Source organism: Canis lupus, chromosome 29, assembly GCF_003254725.2.
Source record: "Canis lupus dingo isolate Sandy chromosome 29, ASM325472v2, whole genome shotgun sequence".
Lineage (NCBI taxonomy): Eukaryota > Metazoa > Chordata > Mammalia > Carnivora > Canidae > Canis > Canis lupus.
The window spans coordinates 16,604,753-16,630,677 of NC_064271.1; the positions used below are offsets into that span (position 1 = coordinate 16,604,753).

General features: G+C 36.0%; 1 protein-coding gene across 8 annotated transcripts in view; it reads left to right on the top strand.

The window, feature by feature from the left end:
- MCMDC2 (minichromosome maintenance domain containing 2) overlaps positions 1-25,925 on the top strand; it is a 38,198-nt gene that overhangs the window by 3,614 nt on the left and 8,659 nt on the right. For 5 of the 8 annotated variants that reach the window (XM_025477888.1, XM_025477887.3, XM_035708366.2 and 2 more), the window contains 10 exons: positions 1,843-2,038; positions 2,648-2,770; positions 2,888-2,992; positions 5,404-5,529; positions 7,370-7,607; positions 12,711-12,916; positions 15,169-15,335; positions 16,225-16,404; positions 20,529-20,671; positions 24,941-25,050. In XM_025477888.1, the coding sequence (XP_025333673.1) occupies positions 1,843-2,038; positions 2,648-2,770; positions 2,888-2,992; positions 5,404-5,529; positions 7,370-7,607; positions 12,711-12,916; positions 15,169-15,335; positions 16,225-16,404; positions 20,529-20,671; positions 24,941-25,050 (1,594 nt within the window). The remainder of the gene's footprint in view (positions 1-1,842; positions 2,039-2,647; positions 2,771-2,887; positions 2,993-5,403; positions 5,530-7,369; positions 7,608-12,710; positions 12,917-15,168; positions 15,336-16,224; positions 16,405-20,528; positions 20,672-24,940; positions 25,051-25,925) is intronic. The other 3 variants (XM_025477889.3, XR_003147667.3, XM_025477890.3) reach the window with 3 other exon arrangements.

The following is a 25,925-nucleotide window of genomic DNA, read 5'->3' on the forward strand; positions in this document are numbered from 1 at the left end:
AGAAACTAGTTAATTGTTCTGTACAATGTTTCATACTCTGGATTTGTCTGATTATGTTTTATGGTATTTATTCTTCCATACCCCATATTTCTGGAAAATATAAATTGGCTCTAAAAACTTGCTTAAATTCAGATTCAACTCAGGACACCTGGGTGGCTCAGCAGTAGAGTGTCTGCCTTCGGCTCAGGGCGTGATCCCAGAGTCCCAGGATTGAGTCCCACATCAGGCTTCCCGCGTGGATCCTGCTTCTCCCTCTGCCTATGTCTCTGTCTCTCTCTCTCTGTCTTATGGATAAAATAAAAAAAAAAAATTCAGATTCAACTCATTTTGACAAGAATAAGTCATACTTATTGTCATGTATTTTATATTGCACTACATTAGAAATACACTGTTTTTCCACTTTTAGTAATCTCAGAATTACTGATCAGTGGGTTCTGGTAATGTCAGTCTGATCTCTTCAATATATACTCTCCCATCAATATTCACCTAATCGTTTTTACAGCCACTGATGGCCATTACTTAGAATCCATTATTTCATTAGAAGTTGCAAAATTGTGATTTTTCTAATTTCAGCAACCTTTCTGAATTTATTAGTTGAAGTTATTCTATAGCAGAAGTTTTCTCTCATCAACTATTTGGTCACCCTGAAATACAGTTTGTACCTGAAAGGCAGAATAAATGGTTGATTCTTTCCATTTATAAATTTTCAGAGAATAGGGATCCCTGGGTGGCGCAGCGGTTTGGTGCCTGCCTTTGGCCCAGGGCACGATCCTGGAGATGTGCGTCGGGCTCCCAGTGCAGGGAGCCTGCTTCTCCCTCTGCCTGTGTCTCTGCCTCTCTCTCTCTCTCTCTCTCTCTCTCTCTGTGTGTGTGTATGACTGTCATAAAAAAATTTTTAAAGAATTTTTAAAAATTTTAAAAATAAAAAAATAAAAAAAATAAATTTTCAGAGAATAATGAATTGAAATCTAGGAGCCTCCAATAATGACCAATAATTTTCTTGGTTTTGTTTTTCCTTTCTTTATTATTATGAGTAACTCATAAATTTTAAAATATTTCTAATATATTTCAATGAATCTTTGTCACTCTTTTTGATATTTATATTATTGTACTTTTGATCATTGGGAGTCCCTTGGAGTTTGCTTTTATGTCCTTTTGGCACATCCCATGTTTTAATTTTTTTGTAGCTCCCTTGGTTTCTGGCACATGGAGGTGCAGGAGGTCCATCTGGTATATCTTCTGCCCCAGACCTACAGTCAGTCATTTACCTTAAGCAGCCTTGGTTCCTTTTGGTGAAAAATTATATTTAAGAGATCACAGTCTGGCACTAAAAGTATTCATTAGTATTAGATTGTCATTGTTTTGTAGGTCTTTTCAGTGTAGGTCTTGTTTTATAGCCAGGAATTAGTGGTTTTAAAGAAAAATAATTCAGGGATCCCTGGGTGGCTCAGTGGTTTGGCGCCTGCCTTTGGCCCAGGGCGCGATCCTGGAGGCCCGGGATCGAATCCCACATCAGGCTCCCGGTGCATGGAGCCTGCTTCTCCCTCTGCCTATGTCTCTGCCTCTTTCTCTGTATGACTATCATAAATAAATAATAAAAAAAAATTAAAAAAAATAAAGAAAAATAATTCATAATAATATTTTCAATTAAAATGTAAGATTTAAGGGGTTTACATCTTTAATTTTATATTTAAATCTTTTTTCTTATGCTTAAATTTTGTTTCCTAATAACAGTAACAAATCATTTACTTGATTTACTCCACAGATATACTTACTATAGTGTAATGCAAGTCCAGTTGGATCTGCAATTTTTATTAATACCATTTTTTACATTCTTATTAGATTAATATAGTGCTGAAGTTAACACATTTACCACAACTGCGAAGTTATAGTCTTGATCTTTGTGAGTTTCCACTTGATTATGCATCTCAAAGATTTTATATGATGCAAGGAATTGTAATTTCAATGACAACTGTAACCAAGTATACACAAGGTGCAAGATTTCTTTGTTCGGATGAAGCATGCCCTCTTTCAAAAGGTAGATACAAAAATGTAAAATCAAAGCATCAAGCAATTTATTGTTTAATCCTAAATCATGTTTACCATTAGTTATGAAACATTCATAGAGTAGAAAGAATAGAATAAAACTTGGTATTTCATGTTTATAAGTTCACTTTGCGTAATCTTGAAGAGTGCATTCTTTTCTTTCCCTACTATCTCGGATTGTTGAAGTACTTGTTCTCACACATTGTTTCATGACTGTTCATGCTGTTACCTCTCCCTGTAATGTCGTCTCTCAAACCTTTGGCTTAACTTCACTTCAGTCCCTCTTCGGACATCTTTTCCATTCATCCCCACTTCTCATTGGGTTGGATGCCATTCCTCTCTATGCCACTCTAAATGAATACCACTTATTGAAATTATCTGTTTCTTATTGCTGCTTTTTGAAACTGTATGTTTAAGTATCCATATCACTAGTACCTTGGCATAGTGCCTGGCAAGAAATAGCCGTGCAATAAATGTTCATTGAACTGCTCTGAACCCATATGCAAAATTGAATTATACTTTGAATTAGATTAATTTTAAAGGACTGAAAATGGATAGCTAAATCTAAAGTCAAATTTAGCTTACCTTTGTTTTCTTTCAGGATTTCAATATATAAGAGTGCATGTGCCTGGTGCTACAGAATCTGCAACAGTAAGAAATGACTTTTTGTGTAATCTATGTTCATCTTCGCTTCAAGAAGACAGAAAATTTAGAGTACTTGGTGGTAAAAATGCATTTATATTTTGTAATTACAAATTTTAAAATAGTGTTTGATATGTTAATGTGGAAATTCAATTAAATGTATATTCAAATAACTATTCTTTTTGCTGTTTGCCTTAAGATAAACAGATAGTTGAAATAATCACAGCAAAGGCACTTCAGGCTTTTAAAGGATATTCTAACAACCAGCCATTTAGGTTTCAATCTCTTACAATTTTTCTAAGAGGTAAGTAAGTTTTGTATGAACTAAAAACCAATTGCTCTAAAATATATGAAATATGTAATTGATTTGTTTATAGCCATGTATTATAAATGGTGCTTCTATAGCTTAAGAATCACAGGTATCTTTTTGAGTGTTTTAAAGAGTCATATTAGCTAATATATCAGTTATTAAGTCATATATCATTAACTTAAAAAGGTATTAGCACCTGCTATGCTCTAAGCACTGTGCTAAATTTCAGGGATACAATTATTTATGGTAATGGTCTCCCATCATTTTATGTTGTATATTATGTAAATATTGGGGTTATTTTATTTATTTTTTTTAAAGATTTATTTATTTATTTGAAAGAGAGAGTATGTGCAAGCAGAGGGAGGAGCAGAGGGAAAGCAGACTCCCTACTGAGCAGGGAGACCAGACATAACCTGAGCTGAAACCAAGAGTCAGCCACTTAACCAACTGAGCTGTTGAAGAGGCCCTGGAGTTATTTTATAATGTAAATTTCATGAAAGTAAGGACTTTTTTTTTTTTTTTACTGTACATAATAAAACCTCAATAAATATTTGTTTAAAAAATGACTGAGTTGTGACATATGATTAACTGTTGAGAACTGCATGAGTAAAAACCTGTGAGTGGACAGAGTCTGCCATAGAGGAAATCATTTTCGGTATCAATCACCCAGGGAAGGGTGAATCTTCACTGAAAAGCTGGAACTGTGAAAATGAGGATGGGTCTCAGCCTCTTTTCTTGGGTTGAAATTGGAGGAGTTAAACTGTTTAAAAAGAGAGAACTTGGATGTCAACCATGTATAACAAAATTAAAAAAAAAAAATAGAAAGAAAATCAAGAGCTAGGGAAGTAGAGACCCAAACAAAAACTCTTTCCACCATGGCCTGACAAGGATGAGGCAAGCATGTAAGCACAGATGATAATAGGTAATTTTTATATAGCACTAACTGTGTGCCAGGCACTCTTACATATATTAACTCATTTAGTCACAACCCTATCAAGTAAGTTCTATTGTTATCTCAATTTTACAACTTGGAAATTCAGGCACAGAGAAGTTACTTGTCCAAAGTCACATAGCTAAATATGTGGCATAGTCATGATTCAAATTCAGGCTTTCTGGCCTCAAAGCCTATGTTTTTTGGTTTGGGTTTTTTTTTTTTTTTTTTTTTTTTTAAGATTTTATTTATTTATTCATGAGAGACATAGAGAGAGAGAGAGAGAGGCAGAGACACAGGCAGAGGGAGAAGCAGGCCCCATGCAGGGAGCCTGACATGGGACTAGATTCTGGGTCTCCAGGATCGCACCCTTGGCTGAAGGCAGTGCTAAACTGCTGAGCCACCAGGGCTGCCCTTAAGCCTTTCTTTATAGCCTTACAACCACCCAACTTCTAACTGTGTATTGGAGGATAAAGGTTTTTAGTATATGTTTTTATTTTTATTTTTTTAAGATTTTATTCTTTTATTCATGAGAGGCAGAGGGAGAAGCAGGCTCCATGCAGGGAGTCCGACCTGGGACTCGATCCCGGGACTCCAGGATCACACCCTGAGCCGAAGGCAACTGCCCAACCGCTGAGCCACCCAGGTGTCCCTTTAGTATGTGTTTTTAAGATAAATTTTGAGGGGTGCCTGGGTGGCTTAGTTGGTTAAGTGTCTGACTCAATTTCAGGTCAAGTCTTGATCTTGCCATCCTGTGCTCAAGCCCCGCATTGGGCTCCAATGCTGGGCGTGGAGCCTACTTAAAACAGTCAGTCTATCAATCAATTTTGAATTTGTGCAAAAGCTTTGCCCAGTCTGTAGATGTGAAAAGGAAAATCTAGCATAGTGCAAGAAGGTAGACTTTGGAGATAGGCAGATCTAGATGTGAGTTTCAGTTCTGCTACATATTGTTTAGACTTGTACCATTTACTTAACTTCCCAATTTCTTCAGGTACAAAGCAGGAATAACAATATCTAATAGTTTTCAATTAGATAATATGTGTAAAAATACCTTGTCTATATTGTAGGCAGTGAACAATACTTATAAATTATTTTTTTCTCGAATTATTATGTATAAGGGAATTATAATTATAATTATTAAACTATGTTTTTGTCATTTAATGAAAAGATGTTTTGCCTTAAATAGAAAGATCTTTTTTTTCCTTTAGTTATATTAAAGGAGACTATCTAGTTGCTATGTCTCATGCTTCTTGAGGTTAACTCGTCATTGCCTATAAATATAAAAACTTATCAGCAATAAAATTGCCTCAATTTACACTATTAGTGCTACTCTGTATAGATACTGTACTAAACAAAGGTAGATACTTTACAACCAGCTTGACTACTGAGTTATTAGTTCTAGATCTTAGAACCATATGATCATGTAAAGTTTCATTTAGTGAATACATATTTTCTTTGTGTTTACTAATCTTAGATGAATCAGTGGGTAAAATGAATATAGGAAGTGAGTATAAAATTATTGGAATTCCAACATGTGTAAAAACTTCACAAACTGCTGTCTGTATAGAGGCAAACAGTATCATTTTTTGCGATCCAAAAGGTAAGAAAATTGTTAGTATCATATATTAACAGATATTTAAATTTAAGTCCATGTGTTCAGGAAATAAGTATTTGGTCAGGAAATAAGTATTGCTGGACACTCTTCTAAGCACTAGGTATATAGTTGTAATTAGGGCAATCAAGGTTCCTACTTTTAAGTCGTGGTAGACAATCAGTAATCATGTAAACTAATCAACAAGATGATTTCACACAATAAATGCTTTAAAAAAATAAAATGTGATAATGTAGAATCTTGTCCACAGGAAGGACTCTGTTTTTTGCCTAAACCTTTTGATTTTTTCATAATTAGCAATGAGAAAATTGTGTCCAGATGCCAAGAGTTAGAGATTCATCAAAAGGTTTTTCTACCCAACCTTTTGTTTTCTGACTAAGACAAAGTAACTCGTGGCCTGAGAAAAAGAACCCAATACAGTAGCATCCTTTTCCTCATCTGACTTCTGAACCAATCAAGAAATAAGACAAAAGAGAAAGGCAGATGGGGGCTAAAATATACCTTAATACTGGTAATTTCCTTTAACAACTCAAACGTAAATTAGCATTAAGTAAAAGTGGAGAGCAGACCTAATCTTTTAACTTGGCACACAAATAAAGTAGGAAAAGACTAGTTAAATCTTGAATAGAGTTAGAATTTCTTTTGGAATCATTAGTTAACCATCTGCAATAATAGAGGCCCAAGTTGAATTTAAATGCAAGTAGATACTAGATACCTCTGCCTGTCTTGAAAAGTTTTTTTTTTCTTTTTTTTTAAAGATTTCATTTATTCATGAGAGACACACAGAGAGAGGCAGAGACATAGATTGAGGGAGAAACAGGCTCCTCATAGGGATTCCGATGTGGGACTTGATCCCCAGACCTGGGATCATGCCCTGAGCTAAAGCCAGATGCTCAACCGCTGAGCCACCCAGGCATCCCAGAAGAGAAAAGTTTCTTAAAAGAATAAAAATATTGATGAAAGGAAGCACTAATGGACAATACATATTTTAATGATATTTTAGATATTTTTTTCTTTGAAGTGTTTCCAGTTTATTGATTTGGCAGCAGAGCATGATTTATATGTAGGTGAAAATGTATTTTTTCTCATGCTGCACTACAGAATTAGGCAGATTTAACCACCCAAATGTGTCAGGAGCTACACTAAAGTAGGTCTCCCTTGGTCCGTAGGTATAAATGGATATAGGAAATAATTGCTTTATGATGGTGGCTTAAGAGGAAGGAGAAAGGGAGTAGGTTATGTATGCACAGCTATTCTTCCCAGTGATCAATTGGATTAAATCACTCATTTCTTTCAGGAGCTGGATAGAGTAGGGGAGTGGAAAAGATCTAGAATGTTACAGTAAAGTACAGTACAGTGCTTTCAAAGTAATAGTAAATCTTCCGTAATAGACAGTAAATCTTCCCTTTTAACAACAACATTCAAATATTTCCCATTCTACTATTTAGCTCTCACTAAAGGTGGTATTGTTTTAAACAGAAATATAAAAGCAAACACTGCAATACAGGAGGCCTCTGACCTGGCTGTGTTTTCCTTAAAAGTAAAAGAACTAGGTATTTGCTTGCCCCCCACTGTGTGGACTCATGGGGTAACTGCTTCCTTCTGTTATATTTCCTGGGATAAAATTAAGAGACTAGAGTGACCTCTAATCATAATTTCATATATTTACTATATATAATAATTTAATATTATTATAAGAATTTGAATCCATATGGCATTACTAGAACTACAATTTGATAATATTTTAGATAAATGGAATTAGAGATCTATAATGTCATTTTCTTGTTTTAAAAACCCTTTTTAAAAATGTGTTAATATTTATTTTCAGTTCCCTCAGGAATTAGCAACAATTTCAAGGATCTTCTCTCTTTGACGTCCAACTCATGCTGGAAATTTACAGCAATACTTGCCAATATCTTTGCATCACAAATTGTTCCTCCTGGGACTTATAATTTGCTCAAGCTCTGTTTACTGATGAGTCTGGTACAAACATGTGACCGTAACAAGGAACTGAAAGATTGCCTGGATATTTTAATTATAACAAGTGATACTCTACTTATAGACAGGTAAAATATGTGACATGAATGTTTTCAAATTGTAAAGTGGTCATAGATTTGCATAAATCCTTTCCATGAGCATTATTACAAGACAAATATTTAGAATTTATCTGGACAGTATAAATATTTAAAACAAACTTTTATTAACGAAGTTCAAAACTTTAGAAACAGGAATTGATTAATTGGATATTTGCTTCAGTATTTTGAGGATCTAACCATTCAAAATTTCAACCAATTCCCCACTCAGACCTAGTTTACAAATAAATGCATCCTTAACAGGCTTCCTTTTCCCTCATTTCCTAGATCAGTGTTCTGCTTTTGTACTTTGCTTTCATTTAAAAATAATCTTCCCCCTAAGAGCCAACAAGCCATTGTCTTATTTTTCTACAAGATTCCATTAAAAAATACTCATGCACTGTATCCAAATAAGTCTGTGAAAAGTGCCACAATTACTGTTTTGGGGCTATCATCCTAACTTTGGAATAAACATCTACTCAACATTTTGGGGCTCCCCACTAGGAAGTACCATTTTTAAAGTTACTTAAGTGTTCAAAAGCTAGGGATAAACTTCTTGTATTAATACCTTGGATGCATTTGTAAAGCAAAAACAAATTTATAGAATGAATTTAAAATGTAAAAAATGCAAATTAACTTAATTGGACAGATGATGTTTTGCTAAAATTAAATTGCAATGTAAATGTGGTACTAACTGCTACAGATTGCACCAATTTAATCTTCCATGGATGAGCATAAGAGTATTTGTTTCCTCACAGCCTCACCAACACTGGGTATTATCAGACTTTTAAAATTTAGCCTTCTGATGGGTGGAAAATGGTATTTTATTTTAATTTGCATTTCTTTAATTAGATTAGCATCAGTTAGAGCTTGTTAAACACTTTTATTTTTCTTTGAACCTCTTTGACTATTATTGTCCATTTTCTATTTAGTTTATTTCTAAATGATTTGTGATATCTCATGTAAATTAAGGCCTTTGTCTCTTTTTCTGTTTGTCTTCTGTGGTATTTGGGGTGATAGGAGATATTTTTGCTTTTTAGTTAAAATCTATATGTAGTAAAATAATCAGATCTTAAGTATATAATCCAGTAAGTTTTGACAAGTGCATGCACTGCAATAGCCACCATCACAATAAGATATAGAACATTTCCATCACCTCAGAAAGCTCCTTCATTTAATTCCTATCTCCATAGGTGATTTCTGTCACCATAGGTCAATTTTCCTGTTCTTGAACTTCATAAAAAAAGAATCATACAATGTATACATACTCTTTTGGGCCTACTTTCTTTCACTCTACATGTTTTTTAGATTGACCCAGTTGTCTATGTCAGTAGTTCATTGTTTTTATTGATGAGTAGTAGTCCATTATATGAATGTACCAGAATTTGTTTATCCATTCTCCCATTGATGGACATTGGATTTTGCATGTTTTCACTATTATAAATGAATCTGCTGTAAACATTCCTATACAGGTCTTTTTTCTGGACTTGTATTTTCATTTTCTTGGATATGAACTGGAATTGCTATGTTATTAGGTAGGTGTATATATTTAACTTTATGAGATACTGCCAAAAGGTTTTCCAAGGTGGTTATACCATTTTACATTTCTACCAACAATGTAAGGTTCCACTTGTTTCTATCATCACCAACATCTGGTATTGTCAGTCTTTCTCAATTTAGCCATTCTGGTGCATGTGAAATGGTATCACGTTATGTTTGTAATTTACATTTCAACTGATGCCTGCTGGTCTTTGCTTATTGGCATATTGGCTGCTCACATATCTTCTTTTATGAAGTATCTGTCTGTTCAAGTCCTTTGCCCACTGTTAGGTGGGATTGTTCTCCATATACATCCTTTGTTACATATATGTACCATGAGATTTTTCTTTTAGTCTAAAGCTAGTATTTTTTTTTTTTTGCCTTAAAAATGTCTTTGATGAGCAAACTTTTTCATTTTGATGAAATTCAATTTATTGGTTTTTTTTAAGCTTAGAGTTTTCTGGATTCTGTTTAAGAAATTTTTTCCAGGGACATCTGGGTGGCTCAGTGGTTGAGTGTCTGCCTTTGGCTCAGGTCATGATCCCGGGGTCCTGAGATCAAGTCTCACATCAGGCTCCCTGGAGGGACTCTGCTTCTCCCTCTACCTATGTCTCTGCCTCTCTCAGTGTCTCTCATGAATAAATAAATAAAACCCTAAAAAAAAAATCTTTTCCTACACTAAGGTCATAAAGATTTTTTTTTATATCTTATTCTAGGAGCATTGTAGTTTTTGCTTTCATATTAGGTCTGCTATTCATCATAAGTTAATTTTTATATATGGTGTGAGATAGGAGTCAAGATTAATGTTTTTTTCCTATGCATTTATACAGTTTTTCCATACCTTTTGTTGAAAAGACTTTCTGAAAAAAAAAAAGAAAGAAAGAAAAGACTTTCTGGGGGATCCCTGGGTGGCTCAGTGGTTTGGCTCATGCCTTCGGTCCAGGGCGTAATCCTGGAGACCCAGGATCAAGTCCCACATTGGGCTCCTGGCATGGAGCCTGCTTCTCCCTCTGCCTGTGTCTCTCTCTGTGTCTTTCATGAATAAATAAATAAAATCTTAAAAAAAAAAAAAAAAGAAAGAAAGAAAGAAAAGAGTTTCCGTTCCTCATTGAATTGTTGTGGCACCATTGTTGGAAATCAGTTGAACTGGATATAAACTAGGTATAAAATTGAACTTTTATACCTAAATCAATTTGAACTCTTTTCTGTTATTTTGACCTATTTGTCCATAATTATATAGTACCATACATTTTTTATTATTGTAGTTCTATGTTAAGTTTTAAATCAAGTGGTACAACTTTATTCTTCATTTTCAAGATTCTTTTTCACTATTTTAGGTCCTTTTCATTTTCTTATAAAATTTAGAATCCATATATTAATACCAATCTCTCACCACCCCCCAAAAAAAGGCCATTAAAGATTTTTTTGGAACTGCATTTAACTTATAAATCAATTTTAGGGAGAATTTACATCTTAACAATATTGAGTCTTTTGATCCATGAATGTAGTGTATATCTCCATTTATTTAAATCTTCCTTAATTTCTCTTAGCAATGTTTTATAAAGGTCTTGCCTGTATTTTGCTAGTGATTTCTAGATATTTGAAAATATTGATGTTATTAAAAATAGTAGTGTTTTATTAATTTCATTTTTCACGTTTGCTGCGAATATATAGAAATATAATTGATTTTTGTATTTTGACTTTACATTATGTGACCTTTTATCACTATTTTAAAAAAATTTCAAAAAAAAAAAATTTCTCCGGCAGCCCCCGTGGTGCAGCGGTTTAGCGCCGCCTGCAGCCTGGGGTGTGATCCTGGAGAACTGGGATCGAGTCCCACATCAGGTTCCCTGCATGGAGCCTGCTTCTCCCTCTGCCTGTGTCTCTGCCTCTCTCTCTGTGTGTGTGTCTCTATGAATGAATAAATAAAATCTTAAAAAAAAAATTTCTCATTGGATTCCAATGTGTCGACAGACAAGTTTGAGACCCCTTGTTCTATATAACTAGGTTCTCAGCCTTCCTGCATATTAAAATTATCTGGGAGAATTTTTTTTTCCTTTTTAACTAGGCTCCATGCCCAGCATGGAGCACCTCATGGAGCTTGAGCCCATGACCCTGAGTCAAGACCCAAGTTGAGATCAAAAGCTGGATGCTTAGCTGACAGAGCCACCTAAGTGCCCCACTTGGGAGAATTTTTAAAAAAATATTTGTGACTTTGCCCCACCCTTAGAATGGTTTGGGGTGGGGCTTGCCATTGGAATTTTAAAAATCTCCCCAGGTGATTTTAATCTGAGCTAGGGTTGAAAACCACTGCTATACACTTTTGCAAAAGTTTCTTAATAAATCTCATTCCCCCATTTATATATCTTCAAACTAACATCCAAATATCTTGGAATGGCATAAACACTAGAAATTTTATAGCATCTACCTATCCATATTTAAAAATACTGCTTCGTCCTCTTTTACACTGGATGTCTATGTCTGCTCATTATAGTTGATTGCACCAGCAAGCTGTGATTTCTTTTTTTTTTTTTTAATATTTTATTTCTTTATTCATGAGAGACAGAGGCAGAGGGAGAAGCAGGCTCCCCGTGGGGAGCCCCATGTGGGACTCAATCCCAGGACTGAGGGATCACGCCCTGAGCTGAAGGCAGACCCAGGCGCCCCAAGCTATGATTTCTGTGGCAAGGATTTGAAAGCGAAGCTAAGACAATCATAAGCCTTTCTTAAAATTTAAATTTGAGGGACACCTGGGTGGCTCAGTTGTTGGGTGTCTTGCCTTCTGCTCAGGGCGTGATCCTGGAGTTCCAGGAACGAGTTCTACACTGGGCTCCCCGTGGGGAGCCTGCTTCTCCCTCTGCCTCCGTCTCTGCCTCTCTCTCTCTCTCTCTCTCTCTGTCTCTCATGAATAAATAAAATCTTTTTTAAAAAATCTAAATTTGAGAAATGAAGAGGCTGAGGCAATTGGCAAAGAGATTAGAAAACAGAAAGATATATCAAGAGTTACCATGATAAATAGGCAGCAGAGATAGTCTTTATGGGCTATTGGCAAGCCTAAATGCAAAAATTCTGAATAAACAAAAGAAAGCAATCCATAAAGAGGAAGGCCCAGTTCAAATGTCATCTCTTTGTACCTTTCTCTGACTTCCTTCCAGGAAGAAGTAATACTCTCCTGTGGATGTTCTCATGAAAACACATTGTGTTTTAGTTTTTTGTTTATGTCTCTCTTTTTTAGGCTGTGAACCTTCCAAGTTAAGGACCATGTCTCATATATGTTTTTATCCTTAGAAAAGGTGTTCACTAGGGGTGTCTGGCTGGCTCAGTCAGTAGACCATGCAACTCTTGGTTGCAGGGTTGTATGAGCCCCATGTTGGGTATAGAGATTACTTGGGTTGTATGAGCCCCATGTTGGGTATAGAGATTACTTAAAAATAAAATCTTAAAAAAAAAGTTGCTCATGAAACATTCAGATTAAATTTAATTGTGTAGCTGTTATACATTATCACTTCTGAAAGTCAAACATTGAATAATAGTAATGAGTAATTTATTTTTTCCTAGGCTTTTGAATTTTAGTATAAACCTTGTGCCCCGTGGTATACGTAATCCAGTCTCTACTGAAATTTTTCCTACTCTAACCAGGAATAAATATGGAACTGGAGCAGTTAGCATTCAAGCTGGCAGTGCTTTGCTAGCTAAAGGTGGTATCTGCTTTATAGGAGACTTGGCTTCACACAAAAAAGATAAACTAGAACAGCTTCAATCAGGTAAACAATATTTTTTTCTAATTAATTTTTACCTGTTTGATAGTATCATTATTGTCAAGGAGTTACTTAACAGCTTTGTATTGTACACATTTTAGGAATTGAGAAATTATATTAAATATTTCTCCTTTTACCTTTATAAATAAAAAGAGAAATTTAATATACAAATGCTCTGTTTTGGCTTTTGCCTTAAGTTGTGCTAACATGTAAGTTTTTATTGGCCCAGATTACTTTTCTTGTCTGCTGTTTTTAGCTTGGACTTCACTCTGATGTTGAAAAACAGTGGTGAGGGCTCCCTGGGTAGCTCAGTCATTTAAGCTTGTGCCTTCAGCTCAGGTCATTATCTTGGGGTCCTGGGATAGAGTCCCTACTGGCTCCCTGCTTCGTGGGAAGCCTGCTTCTCCCTCTACCTTTCTCTCTCTGTCTCTCATGAATAAATAAGTAAAATCTATCGCTTCTCCACCTTTTGGCTAAGATCAAGTGTAGTATGAATAAATAAGTAAAATCTTTAAAAAAAAAAAAAGAAAAAGAGAAACAGTGGTGAAAAGAGAGATCCTTGTCTTATTCCTGATCTTAGCAGGAAAGTTTTGAGTTTGTCACCATTAAATATGATGTTAGTTATAGGTTTTTTATAGATATTCTTTTCCAAGTTGAAGGAGTTCTCTATGGTGAAATACACATAACATAAAATTTACCATTTTAACCATTTTAAAGTATATAATTCAGTGGCATTTAGTACATTCACAATGTTATGTAATCATTACTACTCTCCATTTCCAGAACTTTTCATAATGCCTAACAGAAACTCTGTACCCATTTATACAGTAACACCGTATCCTTCCCCCTACCTCCAGCCCCTAGTAACCTCTACTCTACTTTGTCTTTATGAATTTGTCTATTCAAGAATCTCTTTTCTCATTGCTGAATAAGATTCCATTTAATGTACATACCATTTTTTAAAATTCACTCATTTGTTGAGAGATGCTTAGGTTGTTTCTATCTTTGGCTGTTGTGAATAATGTTGCTCTGAACATTGGAGTCCAAGTATCTGTTTGAGTCCTTACTTTCAATTCTTGGGTATATACCTAGAAGTGGAATGCTAGATCATAAGGTAATTCTGTGTTTAACTTAATGAGGAACCACCGAACTGTTTTCCACAGTGGCTATGCAATTTTACATTCCCACCAGTAAAGGATGAGGATTCTGATTTCTCCAGACCAGTCTTATTACATTTCATAAATGATAAAATATTTTTAAAGGAAAAAGCTTTACATATTAGTACTCTTAACAGTAGCTTTTCCCTTGCTTTTGATTAAGGAGCCCATATTTTTAGTCTACACTGGACTCACATATTAAGTAGCTGGCCCTGGCTACTAGAATGACAAAAACTAAAAAGATTGACAACAAATGTTACCAAGGTTGTGGAAAAACTGGAATTCCTATATACTGTTGGTACATAGTACAACCTTTTTGAAAACTGTTCTGGCAGTTTCTATAGTGTCAAAAATATATACTTACCTTATGACCCAAGGGAAAGATACATATAAGCAAAAGACTCTGTTATCATGAATGAAGGCTAATTTGATAAATATTTGGAAGATAGAATCTTAGGAATCAGATTGAATCCATATATTGAATGGTTGTAAGGGGTGAAGGAAGGATAAAAAGGAGATTATGTTACTTCTACTTTTTTTGTACATGGGTTTTAAGTAGTTGGATGGTGATACCCCTAATTGTGAGTAATGTATACAGAGCCATTTGAAGAGGAGAAATGATGAATTTGGTTTTCAGCATGTTGGATTTGAAATATATTTTCCCCTAGTCGTTGTAGTTTATATTCTCTCTCAATCTTACTTACCCTCTTTCACTCTCACATATATGTCCTGCTTTCTTTTTTCCACATAAAAGAACATTGCTTAATTTCAGCCCCCCTTGTAAGCATGAACTATATGATCAGTCTCTTAACACTCTGCCTATTCCACCCAGACACTCACCATAATTCCAGCTACATGCTGTAGACTGTTGTTCTCATCAAGTCATGGGACACATAAACATTCAAATATTTTTCTTGTCTTGTTCTTTTTTTGACAGAACCTCTAATTTTAGCCATGTCTTGCAAACAACCAATTTACTTGTGCCTTTACTGTCCAACACTTAGGCAGTAAAATGCTATATAATAGTATTTTGTTATTAATTTGTAGAAATATAGACCAAAATGAACCTAAATAATAAATGGGTAATGTCTTTTGACCTAGTTTTGGAAAGCAGAAGCATCACAGTATACATCCCAGGAAAGAAGTTTGGGAATGATGTTAATCAACACATGACTTTTCCAGTTCAGTGCAGTTTTTGGTCTTTTGTTGATATGGATTCATCTTCAAGGAAAAATATGCAGAAAACCAACACTCTAATTGGTCAGATGGTGAGCTATATGTATATTTTACTTCTAGAATGTTTGGGGAATTTAATCACAGATTTTTTTTTTTAATTTTTATTTATTCATGATAGGCACACAGTGAGAGAGAGAGAGGCAGAGACACAGGCAGAGGGAGAAGCAGGCTCCATGCACCGGGAGCCTGACGTGGGATTCGATCCCGGATCTCCAGGATCGCGCCCTGGGCCAAAGGCAGGCGCCAAACCGCTGCGCCACCCAGGGATCCCTAATCACAGATTTTAATCTCAATATTTTTGTTGTTCTTAATGTTTTGTTATTAACCCATTCCTATCTTTAATAGGATACTAGAGCTAAATAATGAAGCAGTTGTTTGAAATTTTTCATTTTTTTAGTGAGGCAAAGAAGGTGTCTGTTTACTAGAAATTATTATTTGAATAGGCAGTAGAGTAGGCTTTAATGAATAATGTATAAGAAAATAATAAAGAGATACCTGGGTGGCTCAGTAGTTGAGTGTCTGCCTTTGGCTCAGTGTGTGATCCTGGAGTCCTGGGATCAAATTCCCCATCAGGCCTCCTGCCTAGAGCCTGCTTCTCCCTCTGACTGTGTCTCTGCCTCTCTCTGTGTGTCTCTGATGAATAAATAAAGAAAATATTTAAAAGTAATAATAATAAAGAGCATTAAAAAATTGATCATATTGAGTTCCCTTGCTACTCAGGAATCATTTTAAATAATAATAATAACAAATAATAAAATAAAATAAAATAAACAGTCCTATAATTTACTGTAATGAAATAATATTATAACTATCTTAGTAATTTAAATAATTATAAACAATACTTAATTTATAATTATTTCTGAAGTGTTTTTGGAAATGTCAGAGTTTAATGTTTGCATTTTACATTTTCATTTGATGTAGGATTGCAGTTTGATTCCAGCTAATCTCCTAGAGACATTTGGATTATTGATTAATTGCAATGAATCATCTTCTTTCTACCCACTTCTTTCTACTGTGCAACATACTTTAAAGAAAGCCATTGATCCTGAAGGGCAGCTTTATGTAGCTTCTAAGAACTTCACAACTGAAGATTTTGAAAAGGTACAGGTAGAAAGAATGAGTACCAAGCATATTTGTGCTAATGTTTCTCAGTTGAAATAGAATTCGAGCACTCCGTTTTCTTTATTTAGATTTTTTTTTAAGATTTTATTTATTTATTCATGAGAGACACAGAGAGAGAGAGAGAGAGAGAGAGGCAGAGACACAGGCAGAGGGAGAAGCAGGCTACATGCAGGGAGCCCGACATGGGACTTGATCCCGGGTCTCCAGGATCATATCCCAGGCTGCAGGCATCACTAAACCACTGCGCCACCAGGGCTGTCCAGATTTTTTTTTTTAAGATTTATTTACTTATTCATGAGAGACACAGAGAGAGAGAAAGAGAGAGACAGAGATACGGGCAGAAGGAGAAGCGGGCTGGGAGCCCAATACAGGATTTGATCCCAGATCCCAGGATAACATCCTGAGCCCAAGGCAGATGTTCAACGGCAAAGCCACCCAAGAGTCCCTAGATCTCTTTGATTCCAAGTCCCTTTCGGCTTTTAAATATTTTAAGGACATTGTATAGAAAATATTTAGGATTATAATTTAAAAACTGTATAAGGACATAAATATTAATTGAGTTAATTGTTGAGTTGATTCTTTGCACAGCTCTCCAAATGACTTTTAAAAATCTCAATAAAAAGAAAACCAATAAATATAAGGGAAGGGAGAAGAAATGTGTGGGAAATATCAGAAAGGGAGACAGAACATAAAGACTCCTAACTCTGGGAAACGAACTAGGGATGGTAGAAGGGGAGGAGGGCGGGGGGTGGGGGTGAATGGGTGACGGGCACTGAGGGGGGCACTTGATGGGACGAGCACTGGGTGTTATTCTGTATGTTGGTAAATTGAACACCAATAAAAAATAAATTTATTAAAAAAAAGCCAATAGAATATTTCTCTGGAAATTATGAGAGGCTGTATAGATGTCCAGTTATTTACATTTTATAGACTATTCAAAGGGATTAATTTTATATAAATGCCTTCAAAGTTCTGACCTAAGAGCATACCTGTCATGACTCCCCCATTTCAGTGTCCTGCCATGAAAACACGTGCAGCATATTCAGGGAACCTGAGAGTAGACGATGTAAATTAGTAATGATGTTTATAGCTACTAAAGGTACACAAGTATTTACAAGTGATGCCCTTTTAATATTAAATCTTCAGAATCTATCAACAGTAGAGTTAAAGTATCTGGATAGGATAGATAAAGGGCAGGGAATTACTGGAGTGGGAATCTATGAGTCGTTAAAATTATTTTTCATACCTGCCTTCCTTGCAGGTAGATTGCTGGGTAAAAGGTTGAAAAGTGAGGAGGACTTAAAGCTGAATTATAAGCATTGTTTATTGACATAATTTAGAACAGAAAAAGAATATGATAAATTAGGCCTTTTTGTTTTATTTTATTATTATTTTTTAAAATTTTATGTATTTATTCATGAGAGACACAGAACGGCAGAGACACAGGCTGAGGAAGAAGCAGGCTCCATGCAGGGAGCCCAATGTGGGACTCGATCCTGGGACTCTAGGATCACACCCTGGGCCGATCACACCTCAGTGCTAAACCGCTGAGCCATCCAGGTGTCCCTATTTTATTATTTAGTTAGTTATATTTCTTGGAGGAAAAGGGCAGAGGAAGAGAGAGAATCCTAAGCAGGCTCCATGACCAGCACAGAACCCAACATGGGGCTCGATCTCACAACCCTGAGATCATGACCTGAACCAAAATCAAGAGTCAGGTGCTTAACTGACTGAGCCACCCAGGCGCCCCTGTTTGTTTTAATATATAAGAAAAAAGTAGCTAGTCTCTAGGTATGAGAGTACTAAATATATAGACACCCTAATGACCCAGGGAAATTTTTGCCCAGTTTTTCTCTGAAAAACAAAAACAAAAACCCTGGGATTTATTATTTAGGTAGTTACTGGATATCTTTATATATGAGCCTACTTCTGCTCTTTTATATTTTCACAGAAAAATAAATCTTCTTTATCATTTAATTGAGATAAAACAAGATATATGGAGCCATTAAGGGACAATTTAAGTGCTAAGCTGGGTGGTGTTAACTGCAAGTATTTTAGGAATTCAGGAGGGAAGATATCAAGTAGAATGCAAGAATTGGGAAGACTTCAAGGAGGTGAGATTTTAATTGAGCTTGAAGAAAAAGTAAGATTTAGATGACAGGAAGGATGGGCATTCTAAACAGAAATGAAAGTAGGAGCAAAGACAAAAGTAGAAATAAATATACATGGAAAACTATGAGGAGAATTAGCTGACTGGAGTAGGAATTACATGATAGAGTCATTAGGATTAGGATTTGTCAAATTTACAATAAGCCTTCAAGCTGAGGCAAAAAAATTTATAGTTGATTCGTCAGACTGTAGAGAAAAGTTGTACAGTGAAAATGATTTCTCCAGAAGATAAATCTGTCCATTACTCAAAACAAATTAGATAGAGTGTATCACAGCCTGGGCTCTCCAAGAGGCTGACCAAGATGAGTTTAGTGTGCCATTGTTTATTCAGCAGTGCTCTTCTAGCACTTCTGTTAATACCTGTGGAAGGGATGGGGCTCCTGGGTGGCTCAGTGGTTGAGCAGTTGCCTTTGGCTCAAGTTGTGATCCCAGGGTCCTGGGACCAAGTTCCACATCACACTCCTTGCAGGGAGCTTGCTTCTCCCTCTGCCTAAGTCTCTGCCTTTCTCTGTGTCTCTCAAGAATAAATAAATAAAATCTTAAAACAATGACAAAAACCTATGGAAGGGAGAAGGAAGCGGGATTAGCAGTGAAAGGACTCAAGCTGTGATGCGGGTCCAAAGATAGCCCCACAAAGAGCTCTAGGGTTAAAGATACCCACCAGAATTGTTTTGCTTTGGACATAAATAGACGGACTTATTTTTATAACACTTGCCCCACTTCCACTTCAGTCAGTGATTTGATTATGGGCTGTCCTAAGGCATTCCCTGAAGGAGCCTGGAGGCCAATCCTAACAGCATTCCTGGTAGCTGGGAACAAATCATTTCCTAAAGGGGGAGATAGGTGGCACATTACTGTGATTCCATTGGGTAAAACTTGGAGAAGGCTACTGCTATTATTGATAATATTATTATTCAGTTATGAAGGTCTAGAGGGTGAACCATGGAGTGTAAAGAGAATAAAGAAGACAGGATATACTCTAATGCAGGAGTACCCAAATCCTTTAAAAGGTTATATTTAAATATAATAGCAACCTTATTATCATAAAATTTTCCTTTTGATTCTGAGTTGAAAAACCAGAAAACAATCAGGATAATGAAAACTAGAAATGATTCCATGGATTAAGGATTTAAGGGACTGGGAATCCTTTGAAAGAAAAAAAGCACAAAACTCAGAGAAGACAGTGCTAATCATTTTGTTGAAAGCTTCTTCTCTCTTGGAAGTCTTAACTCAATCTCCAAGGCCCACCTTCATAGTAATTAACACCATACCTCCCACATTGCTAGTATTCAACTGTGTTCTTTAAAAGGAAGGAAGGGGAGATCCCTGGGTAGTTCAAAGGTTTAGCACCTGCCTTCGGCCCAGGGCGTGATCCTGGAGTCCCGGGATCGAGTCTCGAGTCTCGAGTCCCGGGATCAAGTCCCAGGATTGAGTCCCAGGTCTCACATCGGGCTCCCTGCATGGAGCCTGCTTCTCCCTCTGCCTGTGTGTCTGCCTCTCTCTCTCTCTCTCTCTTTCATGAATAAATAAAAATCTTTATAAAAAGAAAAAAAGAAATAAATTGTCAAAGAATTAAAGCCATTCAAAGGGAAATGAGCTGCTGAAGGAAGCCTTTTTCCCATTGAAAAAAATCTAAGTGAGCCTTTATTCCACTGGAAACAGAGACTTGATAGTCATTCAAATACATTGCACAGAACATTTCTGTACTAAGAGGAAGAAAGAGATTATTCTGGCTAAACTTCTAACAATATTTACAAGTATAAGACTATGAGTTCAAGTGCTTAATGACTTTGGGATGGCCCCAGATATTTAATCAACTTTGATGTAAATAAAATATGCACACTTTGGGGTTTTGTCATATAGATTTTATAATAAAGTTTGAATATCTTTTTTTTAAGTGTGAATTTCTTAAATTTCTCATATTTTTAATTTAGCTACTGGCTTTTGCAAAGAATTTGAATGTAGAATTCAGTTTGGAGGCAGAAAGAATGATTCATGGCTATTATCTAGCAAGTCGAAGAATCAGAACAGATTCTATAAGTGGATCAAAACTGTCAGCATCTGCATTAAAATATTTGTAGGTATTCAGTCTAAAATTTTAAAGCCAGTATTGACTTTTAAATTATGTGTTTAATTAACTTTATTATGTTTCACTTGTTTCTTTTTTTGTTTTATTGCTAGTTGGCTGGTTTATAATTTACCTTGTTCCAAAAGATTTTAAGGTGATTTTTTAACAATTCCTTTTGTTATACTGTTACATCGTTTGAACCTCCAGTACTTGTTTTCATGAAATTATTTTTTTACTGGAACCCCTGTATGAGATGTGTCTGAGTAAAGTGCAATGATTTCAAATGCAAATAATTGTTTTTTAAAATGTGGCTTTTTTATATTCCAGGCATTTTTAGTTGAACCTAGAAAAATATCTTTTCAAGTACATCATTCCCTGTACTTTTAAATACTTTAATAGACTCATCTATTATTGTTCCTTGAAAAGTTATTTTAAAAACTGGGGCAGCCTGGGTGGCTCAGCGGTTTAGCACCCCCTTCAGTCCAGGGTGTGATCCTGGAGACTGGGGATGGAGTCCCACATCAGGCTCCCTGTGTGGAGACTGCTTCTCCCTCTGTCTGTCTCTTCCTCTCTGTGTCTCTCGTGAATAAATAAATAAGATCTATTAAAAATAATAATAATAAACTTTAAACTAATTTTTATTATAAAGTATGGACACAGTAAAAGAAAAGTCTAAAAAAATGAATAGGGTGTCCAGGTAACTACCCATTGCCGTCCCACTCTCTAGAGAGATAATCACTGTTAACAGTTTTTGTGTGTTCTTCCAAAATTATCCATTCAAATACTAGCATGTACAAACATATGTAATTTAAATATATCATGTATATTTAATACATACTTTATTTCAATGTTTTATATATTTTTAGATGAATATGTTAAACATATATATATGGATATATATATATGGATATATATAGATAGATTAATTAGATAGATGGTCCCCAACTTGGGATGGTTTGACGTACGATTTTTCAACTTCATAATGGTGTGAAAAGGATACACATTTGGTAGAAATCATACTTTGAATTTTGAATTTTGATCTTTTTCCTGGCTAGCAATATATAGTAGGATACTCTCTCATATTGGGCAGGGATAGTGGGCCACAGTTCCCAGTCAGCCATGAGATTAAAAGGTAAGTAATTGGTACACAGACAACCATTCTATATCCATGCAGCCATTCTACAGTTCACTTTCAGGGCAGTATTCAATAAATTATGTGAGACTGTCAACATTTCATTATAAAATTGACTTTGTTTAGATGATTTTGCCCAGGGATCCCTGGGTGGCGCAGCGGTTTAGCGCCTGTCTTTGGCCCAGGGCACGATCCTGGAGACCCGGGATCGAATCCCACATCGGGCTCCCGGTGCATGGAGCCTGCTTCTCCCTCTGCCTGTGTCTCTGCCTCTCTCTCTCAGTGTGTCTCTCATGAATAAATAAATAAAATCTTAAAAAAAAACTTAAAATTTTTCTTCTGCTTCTATAGTCAGGTACCTAATAATAGCATCCTTGCTTTTCTAGAGTAGAGCTGAACAGCACTTTCTTTTCTTTCCCTGAAAGGCTTTGTCTATATTCTGTTGTGGTCAGCATTTTTAAAGGAGCTTAGATGAGGACATCAGGAACATGATAGTCATATTTGAAAATAACTCTGGGGAGTTCTCCATAGACTCAAATGATGATCTTGATCTAACCAAGAATGAATGGATAAGAAAAGTTTGATGGCTTAATATGAAAAAATTTTGAGATTTCATTCTTTTTATGTTTAATATGGGTAAACAGTGTAATATGGCTATTAATATTACTGTGAATTCAGGTTATGTTAATAGAATATAGTATCAAGAGTTTAAAAAAATGCTAGTTCTGCCTCACTTCTACATTGCTGATTAAATCACACCTGTAGTACTGTACTGAAAAAGAATATTAACTAAATCTGGTCTTGATGAAAGTAGCCAGAATGATGAAGAGCCTGAAAGTTATGTCTTATGACATATTAAAAGAGCTAGGAATATTTTATTTTGGAGAAAAGAAAATATAGGGCAACTAGGAAAGTTGTCGTTGAGTATTTGAAGAGCTGTCATATTTAAGAAGTATTAGGCTTGTTTTATAATCTCAGAAAACAGAACCAGGGGCCAGTGGGTAGAAATTTAAGTGAAACCGGGATGCCTGGGTGGCTCAGCTGAGGGCGTGATCCTGGAGTCCCGGGATGGAGTCCCTGCGTGGAGCCTGCTTCTCCCTCTGCCTGTCTCTCTCTCTCTCTCTCTCTCTGTGTCTCTCATGAATAAATAAATAAAATATTTTTTAAAAAAGAAATTTAAGTGAAACCAATTTCAGCTTAAATTTATATAATCATTGTGAGTCCCAAAATTTTCAAATGCTTTATTTGAAATCATAACTGAATTATTATTGTCCCCATGTTATACCTGAGCTTTAAAAAAACTCAGAGGGCAGCCCCGGTGGCGCAGCGGTTTGGCGCCGCCTCCAGCCTGGGGTGTGGTCCTGGAGACCGGGGATCAAGTCCCATATCGGGGTCCCTGCATGGAGCCTGCTTCTCTCTCTGACTGTGTCTCTGCCTCTCTCTCTCTCTGTATCTATGAATAAATAAATTAAAAAAAAAAAAAAACGCAGAAAGGGGCACCTGGTAGCTCAGTGGTTGAGCGTCTGCCTTTGGTTCAGGTCGTGATCCTGGCGTCCTGGAAACAAATTCCCTATCAGGCTTCCTGCAGGAAGCCTGCTTCTCCTTCTGCTATGTCTCTGCCTCTCTCTCTGTATCTCTCATGAATAAATAAATAAAATCTTAAAAAAAAAAAGCACCTCAGAAAGTAAATGATTTATATGAAGTCACAGAGATAGTAAATTCTAAAGCCTTAGCCCAGGTTTTCTGATTTCCAAGCTCAGCATCATTCAATATGCCTAATGAAAGCTTGAGGGAGGGGCACCTGGGTCCCTCATTGGTTGAGCAGCTGCCTTTGGCTCAGGTTCTGATGCCAAGGTCCTGGGATCTAGTACCCTATCAGGCTTCCTGCGGGGAGCCCGCTTCTCCCTCTGCCTCTCTCTTTGTGTCTCTCATGAATAAATAAAATCTTTTTAAAAAGAGCGAGCTTGAGAGATTTTTTTTTTTTTTTTTTTTTAGGTAATCAAAGCTTAGTTTAAAAATAAAAGGTGAAAAAAAAATAAAAATAAAAATAAAAGGTGGGGATCCCTGGGTAGCTCAGCGGTTTAGCGCCTGCCTTTGGCCCAGGGCGTGATCCTGGAGACCCGGGATCAAGTTCCGCATCAGGCTCCATGGAGCCTGCTTTGTCTCTGCCTCTCTCTCTCTCTCTCTCTCTCTCTCTCTCTGTGTCTCTCATGAATACGTAATTAAAAAAATAAAATAAAATCTTTAAAAAAATAAAAGGTAAAGGAATGGATTCCTAGTGAGCCCTAGGAAAAGTTCAAAAGAGACTGGACAATAAGTAACCTGAAATGTTGTAGAGAAGATTCAGTTATGTGATGGAGTCTGAACTTTAAGGTCGCTTCCAAAACTAAAATTTCAAGATTCTGAAGACTTTAAATAGATGAAGAACTGGAAGAAAGCACCAAAGATATCTATAAGAGATATTTAGTTTGGTTAATTTTCAGATATTTATCTGAACAGAACTTGGGGAAGAAGGTGTAGAATAATAAAGATAAGCCAGGGTGGAAACCAAGTGTTTGATAACAAGTCAGGGTATTTGCTTGCTCTGGAACAGTCTGTTGAACTTGGTAGGAAAAAAATGCTTTGAAAAGAAACTAAATTTTTTTTTAAAGATTTTATTTATTTATTCATAGAGGCACAGAGAGAGAGAGAGAGAGGCAGAGACACAGGCAGAGGGAGAAGCAGGCTCCATGCAGGGAGCCTTACGTAGGACTCGATCCCAGGTCTCCAGGATCACGCCCCGGGCTGCAGGCGGCGCTAAACCACTGCGCCACTAGAGCTGCCCCTAAATTTTTTTTTTTTAAGTGAAAATATGCTGTTCTCTAAGGTATGGTTATGTATACATATGCCTTCATGTGTTCCTGCCAAAATATATATTATCTTTTAAAAAATATTTTATTTATTTATTCTTGAGAGAGAGAGAGACACAGGCAGAGGGAGAAGCAGGCTCCATGCAGGGAGCCCAATGTGGGGCTGGATCCCAGACTCCAGAATCATGCCCTGAGCTGTAGGCAGATGCTTAGCCACTGAGCCACCCACGTGTTCCAAAATATATATTATCTTTATAAAATCCACATATTTTGATTAGCATCAATTTTCTTTTTCAGAGTTTCCCTAGCTGAAGCCCATGCTCGACTGAGCTTAAGGAATAAAGTGCTTAAAGAAGATGCACTAATTGCAGCCTTATTATTTGAAACATCTCTCACACTGAAATATGGTAATTTCTTAATTTGTTAATGATCACTATAAATAATTTAAATATTATTAGTCTTTTAATATATTACATATATTTTAAATATGATTTTAAACAATAATAAATTTTTATCAGGTAAGGCTTGTTGAATTTGAACACTTACTAATTGTATATAGGTAGTATCATCTGTAAGTTCCTTGTTGTGCATGATTGCTCGGATACTTAAACTTTTGCATTGCTTACAGAATTTTGAAAAAACATGTACTTAATACATGAAGTGATTTTCAATTTATCTTCCTTGTCAAATAACATGCAACATTTGATTGTCAAGCAGTCCCCCTCAATGGAGTTAGGAACATAGCCAAAGAAAAGGTGATCATCTGGCGTCACCTCCTTTCTGAATTGCTAGCTATACTAATCCTGTGACTATTGCGTTTAATTATTTATAGTGAATTTGAGCTTATTGTGGTTTTGCTAAAAAAAAAAAAAAATGTAAAAGGACTCTTAAGAGTAAAGAGAGTCATTCTCCCAAAGGTCTTTGTTGAATTGGATGAGACATTAATTTTGATAAGATATTACCATCCTTGAAAACAAACTTTGGGGACATCTGGGTGGCTTAGCGGTTGAGGGCCTCCCTTTGGCCCAGGGAGTGATCTGGAATCCTGGGATCAAATTCCATGTTGGGCTTCCTGCATGGAGCCTGCTTCTCCCTCTGCCTGTGTCTCTCATGAACAAATAAATTAAATCTTAAGAAAAAAAAAGCGAAAACAAACTGGTTCCACCCTTGGGACTTAAAGGATGTATTAACACTGACTTTTCTGTGTATATACATTCAGTGCTTATATTTGCCTTAAATTCAATTTATATAGTAATGACTTTTTGCAGAGATTCATTACAAC